Source organism: Lipotes vexillifer, unplaced genomic scaffold (assembly GCF_000442215.2).
Source record: "Lipotes vexillifer unplaced genomic scaffold, Lipotes_vexillifer_v1.1 scaffold504, whole genome shotgun sequence".
NCBI classification, from domain to species: Eukaryota; Metazoa; Chordata; class Mammalia; order Artiodactyla; family Lipotidae; genus Lipotes; species Lipotes vexillifer.
In genome coordinates this window covers 1079544-1090600 of record NW_006785225.1, presented here as the reverse complement: position 1 = coordinate 1090600, position 11057 = coordinate 1079544, and the positions used below count along the sequence as shown (strand labels likewise).

Genomic DNA, 11057 nt, shown 5'->3' with positions numbered 1-11057 from the left:
CTACACGACAGGAGAGGCTTTTTGGTGATAATCATGCAATAAGCAGAATTTTTAAAAAATAATTTGAACACATATATCCAGTGTCTAGAACAGCTTTTAGACACTCTCAAAGGCAAAGGCAATGTCTTATTTATCCCCAATGCCTAGCACACAGCTTGGTTCTCAACAAGTGGTGAAGAAATATTTAATGGTTGAAAATATAAGAATATAAAGTTATTTGACAAACTGATAGTTTAGATTTAACCTCATTTCAGGTATGCTACAGAAACATGTTTTTGTCGGCCATACAGAAAGCATATTTATCCACATATAAGATGGCTGTAAGTTATCTTCATATTTTGATTCAAGTACCTGGATATATAGATAATGAACAGAAAAGAAAAACTAGAAATAGACTCATTAAGTGATAATGGCAGCATCTCAAATCAATGTGAAAAAGATCTACTTTTAATAAGAAGTGTTGGGATAGCTGGATTGCCATATTAAAAAAAAGATAAAACTGGAACCTTCATCACATCATATCCCAGGAAAATTCAAAAAGAATAAAACATGTATAACTAAAAAATAAAATCACACAAGTACCAAAAGAAATCATGGGTGGATTCCCCTATAATCTGGGAGTATGGAAAATTTTCCTATGATTCAAAATCCAAAAGCAAAAAAGAGAAAGAATGATGAATTTTATTTTTATAAAAATAAAAAACATTCATATGGCAAAAAAAAAAAAAAGCATAGTAAAAGACAAAGTAAAAAAAATGTTTCCAACTAATGGTAAGAAAAATTGTGAAAGATTTTGAAATGGATGATAACAATTACTGAATGTCCTGTCTAGCACACCCTTCTAGATTATTTGTGTCTTTTACTGTCTTTGGGCTATTTTATAACTCTGTAAATTGTAGAAAACTGATATTAATGCAAGTTATTCTTGTCCACAGAAATGCAAAACATTTCAACCGGTAGAACATAATTGATATTTGACCTGCAGACACTGACCAGTTATGTGCCTATTCCTAAATTTCAGCTTTCCCAAATGCCTATAGTATTGTTTTTTGCCATTACTTTTGAAACAGTTGTAACATTTTACTCATTCCCTCATTAGTTAATAAGATAAATAAAATCTTTGGTATGCATTAATTTAAATAAAATACCTGGAAAAAACTATTCAGACATGTAAAAAAGGAATTGAATTCTAATATTATTTTTTAGTAGTTTGTTAAAGTATAACACAATGATTAAAGGATAGTGAAATGAAGTTTTCATATTTTACCATTTTGTTCTGCAACAGCTCCTAATGTATATAATGCTGCTTCTTTTACCATACTATGTTCACTTGACTTTGCAAGATCTTTTACAAACATCAAACCACCAATTTCCCGAAAATAAAGACCTGCATTACCTGTAGAGTGTGCAGACAAAACAAAGAAAAAAATTTATTATAATTATTATTTTAAGGACAATAAATCACATGAACCTAGTAACATAATATGTAAAATAACTGAGTAGAAGAGAAAGAACTATGCATATTTCATATATCACAATACTAAACAACTAGAATCACAAATAAAAATTCACTATCATGTCTTACTGTTTTGTTGGCAAATTGAATGAATAGTGACCAGAGCTTCCTTTTGCGAAAAAGCATTGTCCATTTGATACTTCAGACACTCCAATAATAAGTTCAGGTCAGTCTTCATTTCTAAAGAACAAAAATTTCATTATTTTAAACCAAACATTTCCTTTCAAAAACTAACCATTTAAACTTCACACTCTAAATACATATCTTTGTATTTGCTTTTTAAATAATATGTATTACTTTTTAAAATCTAATAAGCAGGGGCTTCCCTGGTGGCGCAGTGGTTGAGAATCTGCCTGCCATTGCAGGGGACACAGGTTCGAGCCCTGGTCTGGGAAGATCCCACATGCTGCGGAGCAACTAGGCCTGTGAGACACAGCTACTGAGCCTGCGCATATGGAGCTTGTGCTCCGCAACGAGAGGCCGCGACAGTGAGAGGCCCGTGCACCGCAATGAAGAGTGGCCCATGCCCACTGAAACTAGAGAAAGCCCACGCACAGAAACGAAGACCCAACACAGCCAAAAACAAATAAATAAATAAAAGTTTTAAAAAATCTAATAAGCAATAAAGACATGTAAAAGAAAGATGTTCCTTAGATAATATAACTTGAAATGAACTTCTTATAATTATTTGATTTTCCCTTTGCATGAAATATATGAAAAGAAAATCCAAATATTATTCTCTTTAATTAAAGCCACATTGGTTTAAATATCTGCTATTTAGAATGAACTGAATGAAAATGAAAATACACTATATTAGGGGCTTCCCTGGTGGCGCAGTGGTTAGGAATCCGCCTGCCAATGCAGGGGACATGGGTTTGATCCCTGGCTCAGGAAGATCCCACACGCCACGAAGCAACGAAGCCCGTGCACCACAACTACTGAGCCTGCTCTCCAGAGCCCGCGAGCCACAACTCCTGAAGCCTGGGCGCCTAGAGCTCATGCTCTGCAACAAGAGAAGCCACCGCAATGAGAAGCCCATGCACCGCAACGAAAAGTAGCCCCCACTTGCCACAACTAGAGAAAGCCTGCGCACAGCGACAAAGACCCAACACAGCCAAAAATAAACACAATAAATAAATTTTTTAAATACCTTTAAAATAAAAATAGTGTTTTCTGAAGTGAAGATAAGCCACAAATGGAGAAAATACTTGTAAAGCACATATCTGATAAAAACATATCCAGAAAACATATAGACCTTTCAAAACTCAACGAGAGCAAACCACCCAATAAAACAATGAGCAAAAGATTTGAACAGACAAAAAAGATACACAGATAGCAAATAAGCACATGAAAAGCTGCTCAACATCATTATTCATTAGGAAAATGCAAATTAAAACCGTAAGGAGACATTATTACATGCCCACTAGAATGACTAAAATTTAAAAGACTGACCACAACATATTTTGACAAGGATACAAAGGAACTATAACTCTCATATACTGCTGGTGGACACATAAAATAGTACAACCACTTTGAAAGTTTAGCAGTTCCATAAATTGTTAAACATACACCTAAAATTTGATGCAGTCATTCTACTCCTAAGTACTTACTCAAAATAAAAGGAGATATATGTACATACAAAGACTTGTACACAAATGTTCATGGTGACATTATATGTAATAACCAAAAATTGTAAACAACTGAAATGTCCATCAGCAGATGAATGGATAAAGAAGTTGTGGTATAACCATACAATGGAATACTATTTAGCGATAAAAAGGAATTAACTATTCATACATACAACCACATGGATAAATCTCAAAATACTTATGCTGAGTGAAATAAACTACACATAAAAAAGAGTATACGATAGTATACTGTACAATTCCATATATTGAAAAAACACAAACTAGTCTACAGTAACGGAAGGCACATCAGTGGTTGCTTGGGGAAAGGAGGTCCAGGAAGGGACAGAAGGGAGGTATTACAAATGGACATGAGGCTATGTTCACTATACTGATTGTGCTGATGCTTACACAATGCTGGGTATATACACATGTTAAAATTTATCAAAATACAAAGTTTAAATATTTATTTATGGGCTTCCCTGGTGGTGCAGTGGTTGGGGGTCCGCCTGCCGATGCGGGGGACGTGGGTTCGTGCCCCGGTCCAGGAGGATCCCGCGTGCTGCGGAGCGCCTGGACCCATGGGCTGTGGCCGCTGGGCCTGAGCATCCGGAGCCTGTGCTCCGCAGCGGGAGAGGCTGCAGCGGTGAGAAGCCCACGTACCGCAAAAAACAAAAAACAAAAAAAAAACATATTTATTTACAACTAAAAGGAAACAATAGACAATCATTTTCCTATAAAATTCTTTACAACAGCCTTTAAACAATTTCTTGTCTTCGTTTTAAGGATTTAAATAAAATTGTACATAGATTTTGACATAATGATTGAATTAATATTTAAAGTTTTCAAAGATATAGGATGAAGGGAGGAAAAAAATATAGAGAAGCACACTAAAAAAAAACAACTAAGATCTATTGTGAATCAATTAGTCTTCCTCTTGACAGAAATTCAACTGGCAATTTGGTTCAACGAAATAATTCATGACTCATTTTGTTAGTAAAATATCATAGTACAAAGGTTATCACTGAGTTGTCTTGGAGTAACAGCAAACCTTTATTGATCATATTCTACATTAATAGAAACCATAAGAAGGTTAGTGTGACTGTACAGATATCAATAAGCCATTCATCATCAATAACAAGCCAAAGAGGATTTTTGATGGGGCATGGTGATTTTCAATTCTAGGCACAGAAACTTTTTATGTACTTTTCTTAATTCCTTCTGTACTTCTTTTTCATACTTTAATATTTCCTATCATAATCCCTCCCTTCCCAGACAAAGCACCTACTGATAACTACAACTGGGTTTTTATCTTCTCCAGGCTATGCAAGCTAGCTCCTTCAATAATTCCTGAAGAAAATAAACACGCAAACAAAAACTGAAGTGTTTACAATACCAAAACCACAAGCAATAAAAGCAAATTCAATAAATTGGACTTAAAACTGAAAATTTCTGAGCTTCAAAAGGTATCATTAAGAATGTAAAAAGACAACTCACAGACTGAAAGAAAATATCTGCAAATCAGATATATCCAATAAGGGGCTTGTGTTCAGAATACATAAGGAACTCCTAAAACTCAACAGTAAAAGACAACCCAATTAAAACGCATGCAAAGGATTTAAATAGACATTTCTCCAAAGAACATATACAAATGGTCAATAAGTATATGAAAAGATGCTCAATATCATTAGTTCTTAGGGAAGTGCAAACTAAAGCCACAATTAGATACCACTTCACAACCACTAGGATGGCTATAATCAAAAATAGTCTAACATTCTGACCAAAGATTTGGAGAAATTGGAACCCTTATACATTGCTGTGGGAATGTAAAATGGTACAGCTGCTTTGGTAAACAGCCTAGCAGTTCCTCAAAAGGTTAAACATAAATTTACCATAGACTCAGCAATTCCACTCCTGGGTATACACCCAAAAGAAATGAAAACATATGTCTACCCCAAAACTTATACATGGATATTCATAGCAGCGCTATTCATAATAGCCAAACAGTGGAGACCCAAATGTCCATCAACTCTTGAATGGATAAATAAAATATGATATATCCATTCAATGGAATCATTCCACAAAAAAGAGGAATGAAGATACTGAGACAACATGGATGATCCTTGAAAACATTATGCTAAGTGAAAGAAGCTAGTCAAAAAGGCCCACATATTATATGATTCCATTTATATAAAATGTCCTGAATAGGCAAAGTTAGAGACATAGAACAGATGAGTGGTTGTCTAGGGTTAACAGGGGTGTGTGTGTGTGGGGGGTGACTGCTAAAGGGTACAGGTTTCTTTGAGGGTGATGAAAATGTTCTAAAATTGATTGTGGTGATGGTTGTACAACACTGTGAATATACGAAAACAAGTGAACTGTATATTTTAAATGAGTAAATTAGATGGTATGTCAATTACATCTTAATAAATTTATAGGTATACATATATATATTTTTTAAATTACTGGTATGTTCTGCAGTTGACCTAATGACTGAAGTGACCCCAATCACAGTTCTTTTCGGTGATTGATATGGATGCTGGGAAAGACACAGTCCCTCTCCTTTGCAAGTCGCAAACTGTATGTAAATTTGGCTATTCACTTCCAAGGCCAAATCTGGACCCTTGTCATTCATTAGTCTGAACAGCTCTACCACTGATATTTTCAACTCCATTATTTCATTTTCTGAATATTACTCCTAATTCTTTCAACTGGCTTACTTCCTTATTCTTATATTTACTCCTTGACCCCTATGATCTCTACTTCCTTTACTCGTGTTCTCAGAGACTTGGTTTCATTTCCTTCCCTCTTCATCCCAGATCCCATGATTCATCACCTCAACCATTATCTTGCTAGGATTCCTTGGACCCCTTCTCCTTCTACCAAACATGTTTTATAATCCTAATTGTGACTCAAAACAGTTTCTTTTCTCTGCTCTTTCAGCTCAAATTTGGGCATTGCTAAAAGGAAAAAAAAAAATTAAGCAGTTATGCCATTGCAAATATTTGGTATGCATTCCAGGTTACACCCCCCAACTCTACTCAGCAACCCCATCCATGGTCAGCTCCACCTCCAATTCCCTTCTGTTGTTTCTCCCATTTGCCTCAATGGCTACTCCAAATCTTCAGCTCTCTTCAAACCTCATCTCTTTCTCTTCCACTTCATGTTTTAATTTCGGGCCTCCCAGAAGTAGACCATGAAACAAAAATTGGAGTGCAAGTACTTTTTTGAAAAGATGAAACAGAAAGGGAAGGTAGACACAAGCAACCCCACCAGGAAACTCTGGGAGCTAGGGTAGAGCCATGTGTCTCAGAGTCATACCAGTCAAAGTGTGAAGAGTATTTATCTATCAGCTCCCGTCAGCTGTTTAGGGCTGATTCCAGAGAATAATCCATTAATTATTTGTCATCTCTGGCTCTGCCTTGCTCTCTGGGCAAAGCAGGTTATGAATGCTATAATAAACTCTCAGTGAAAAAGACACAGATGTTAGGCTTTCACAGAATTCCCAGAACACTTTCCACAACACAGAACTCCTACAAAAATATCTGCAGCCACACCCATTCTTACCTCTTCCTCTACAGTATCACACCAGGATCCAGCTCCCATCCTGTTCATGGTTAACACATTCACCTGTGTTTTGGGATCCTGCAATGACTACAACTACAGTTGGCCCACGAACAACACGGGGATTAAGGGCACCGACCGTCCACTCACTTGAAAACCCACATATAATTTGTAATCCGCCCTCCATATTTGTGGTTCCACATCCTCATATTCAACCAACCTCAGATCATGTAGTACTATCAAAAAAAAATCTGAATATAAGTGGACCCACACAGTTCAAACCCATGTTGTTCAAGGTTCAACTGTACTATAGTTTTTTTCTTGCCCAGAATGACTTCCCTCTTCCTTCTTGTGGTTCCTTCGGAGAACATTTCCTCACAACTCTGAGTTTCCCAGTTGTATGAACTGATACGTTTCCTTTTTTTTTCTTGAACTAGTTTGAGTTGTATTTCTCTCGCATACAACTCAAAAGGCACTATTACAGGCCTATGACCTTCTTTAAAATATATTCATTTAACAAATCTTTATTGAATGTCTACTATGCATCCACTCTGTATCAGATAGGGATTCTGATTCCAAGGAACTCACAATCTGGTGATAGAGACAGAAGAGGATGAAAGTAATTCCCATAGTGTGATAAATGATCTGAGAGGAGCATCTCCAGCAATTATCCCGTCTTTCCAGTTTCTTCAATTTCTCCCTCTCCATAATCCCCATTCCCTCTTCACATATTCTCTTATCTCTATACGTCTTATAAGACTCCTTAACATTACATCCTCCCTCTAGTTAATGCCATATATCTTCAGACAAGCTTTTAAGAAGAGTAAGCTATTCATACTGTCTCCAGACTACTTCCCACCCAGACCTCAATATACTGCAATCTGGCTGAAATCTATTAAATTTACTATTAATAAAACAAAAGACCTCCTAAATGAAAAATCCAGTGGATACTTCAGTCTTCATCTGTGATACTTAACACTGAGGCTCTTGGGTAATCTTTCTCAAAGCATTCTCCTAAGGCTGATTTCCAAAATACCACATTCCTGACCTTTCTGAAATGTTTTTCTTGGTCTTTTTTTGAGGGTCCTCTTCCTCAGCCAAACCCTGATGTGATAGGGTCCATTAGGGAATATTATTCCCCATCCTTTTCTATTTTAATATTTCCTCTCTGGTTAACCTCCTTTATGCCCATGAATTAAATTTCCATTTTTCTGAGGACAGCTCTGAAATTTGATGGTGGTCCTCTCAGGTTTCCACTGTTCTTATATATACCTCCATTAAATCAGCTATCATATGGTATTCTAATTATCAACATGCCATCTCCCATTAGAATGTCAGTTTCCTGAAGTCAGTGTGACAGGCACAGAGTAGATGCTTAATAAATATTCATGTAAATTGCTGAATAATTCTTTCATTTCCTGGAGTCTGTCAGATAATCTGCAGTATATCCCACAAATACACTATAAAACAAATTCCAGATATATGATCCATAAATTTCTCACCTTGTATTTTCTTTGTGTCCTCACTTTCCATGCTTGTCTGCATTCTTTTACCTTATATTTCATCTATAAGATAAAGGTATTTTCTCAATTTAAATCAGTTTTGAGAATTCCAGAATTATATATGCGAAGGGGTAGGAAAAGAATAGTTTTCTCAAACCAGAAGAGCAAAGATTGAATCTGAAACTTATTAGGTGTGTGGTATTAGGTATGCTTAAGTTCTCTAAGGCTCAGTTTCCTCATCTGTAAAATATAAATTTCCAACTTCATAGAGTTGTTACAAGAATTAAATTTGAAAACATACATAAATGCACCTCGCACTCAAGTACTACAGGCATTCAACACATTTTATTAAACAAACACAGGAATGATTGGTTGACTGAATCTAGTTGCTCCACTTCTGGTTCTCCTTCCTTATTTTCTTTTCTGTAAATTTTTATCCCATGATTTCAGATTGGGCACTCCTCCATGAACCAGAGGTTTAAAACACAAATATGCACACACTCTTTAGATGTGCATTTCTCTTCACAAGCTTAGCTTAATACTAAAATTTTTTCTAACAACTCATGGTTATTTTCAAGCTTAAACCTCTGTTTATATTCATTAGATGAATTAAAAAAATAACTGGCAACCCTAATACGGCCTCTCACATTCTTTAAAATGCTAAACTGATTTTTTAGAAAAATACATCAGAGTCCAATTAATTTCTTAGAGCAATAAATCAGGACTCACAGAACTCTAAAATTCTTATTTACTAAAGCACTGTGTGGTTAAAGAGAGATAGTTAATTATCCTTTCTTTCATTTTAACTCTCAAACTGAAAATTCCCAAACAAAAAATTTAATGATAAATATGAGAATCTTTTATAAAGTAATATACAAATATTTACTAGTTTTGTCATTTTTTTAACCTAAATATTCCATTTAAAAAGGAATGGGTAGGTACATCATAGTATACCCACAGGACAGGATATTGTTACAAGAATATCGACATTTACTTGAAATGTTTGACAGTATGGAAAAATGCTTATTACAATGTAATCAAGGACTTCCCTGGTGGCACAGTGGTTGGGAGTCCGCCTGCCGATGCGGGGGACGTGGGTTCGTGCCCCGGTCCGGGAGGATCCCACATTACGCGGAGCGGGTAGGTCCGTGAGCCATGGCCTGAGCCTGTGATTAGATGAATTAAAAAAATAACTGGCAACCCTAATACGGCCTCTCACATTCTTTAAAATGCTAAACTGATTTTTTAGAAAAATACATCAGAGTCCAATTAATTTCTTAGAGCAATAAATCAGGACTCACAGAACTCTAAAATTCTTATTTACTAAAGCACTGTGTGGTTAAAGAGAGATAGTTAATTATCCTTTCTTTCATTTTAACTCTCAAACTGAAAATTCCCAAACAAAAAATTTAATGATAAATATGAGAATCTTTTATAAAGTAATATACAAATATTTACTAGTTTTGTCATTTTTTTAACCTAAATATTCCATTTAAAAAGGAATGGGTAGGTACATCATAGTATACCCACAGGACAGGATATTGTTACAAGAATATCGACATTTACTTGAAATGTTTGACAGTATGGAAAAATGCTTATTACAATGTAATCAAGGACTTCCCTGGTGGCACAGTGGTTGGGAGTCCGCCTGCCGATGCGGGGGACGTGGGTTCGTGCCCCGGTCCGGGAGGATCCCACATTACGCGGAGCGGGTAGGTCCGTGAGCCATGGCCGCTGAGCCTGTGCGTCCGGAGCCTGTGCTCCGCAACGGGAGAGGCCACAACAGTGAGAGACCTGCGTACCACAAACAAACAAACAAACAAACAATGTAATCAAAAGAGCAAGACTCAAAATTTTATCTACAGTATGACCCCAATTATGTAGAGGCAAACATAAAATAAAACTAGATGGAAAAGAGCAACATATTAACACTTGTTGTCATTAGCTGGTGGTGTTTTATTTCACTATTTTTCATTTTTCACAAGTTTTATGATAGAAGCTTCTAATGTTCAGCAAGCCCAATTATAGACCAGGCTCTATAAAGCCCTATAAACCTTATAAATACTATCTTTTTAGTCTTTACAATAACCCTGCAAGGGAGCTATAAGGATAAAGACAGATGAGGAGAAAGTAAACAATTTGCTCAAGCTCAAACAGCTAGTAAGTGCCAGAGCTAGAATGGGAACCAAGAAAATCTGAGGCAAGGGCTACACTCTTATCTTGTTATACTGCCTCCTACATATAATTTGGAGACATATTATAAACAGACATACTATATATAAATGAAAATTTACAGGAAAATTTACATCCTTTTTTAAAGGTTGCATTATCTTTGAGCAAATGGGTTAGGATTTGGAAAAAGACTAGATTAAAAAACAGCCTGTTAAAAAAAAAAAGACGTATCACACATGGAGGTTTTTGCTTTGTGAGGGAGTTTAAGGGCTATTTCCTTAGTTTTAATTAGTCAATCTATTCTGCTTTTTAATATAATTTTCATATTTAAAGAGGGCTTTGTTTTAAATTGAAGCTGACAACACAAACTACCTTCTGTTCCCCTTTGTCTTTCTTATACTGTTTTCTAATAAATGGTTACTTTGCACAGTAAAATAAGATAAAGTTTGCCAAACATCTAGTAGCATTAATACAAGTCATCTATTTACCTGCTACATGCTTAAAAACATCCACAGCAAAGGACAAGTTATAACTTCTAAGGGAGGGATAACTATAAAATTATATTTAAAAGTATAAAATATGGTATAATCCCAAGAACAAAATCATCTGCCCAATAAAGCATATTATTAAGTATTCTCAGTAACTTAGTGAATAGATGCAGACTGCCATGAACAAGAT

General features: G+C 35.7%; 1 protein-coding gene across 1 annotated transcript in view; it reads right to left on the bottom strand.

Moving 5' to 3' along the window:
- TERB1 (telomere repeat binding bouquet formation protein 1) overlaps window positions 1-8267 on the bottom strand; it is a 47488-nt gene extending 39221 nt beyond the window's left edge. The window contains exons 1-3 of the mRNA XM_007457311.1: window positions 8208-8267; window positions 1586-1696; window positions 1268-1396 (exon numbers count right to left, since the gene is read on the bottom strand). Of these exons, the coding sequence (XP_007457373.1) occupies window positions 1268-1396; window positions 1586-1696; window positions 8208-8250 (283 nt within the window). The 5' untranslated portion in view covers window positions 8251-8267. The remainder of the gene's footprint in view (window positions 1-1267; window positions 1397-1585; window positions 1697-8207) is intronic.
- Between the last annotated feature and the right edge of the window lie 2790 nt (window positions 8268-11057).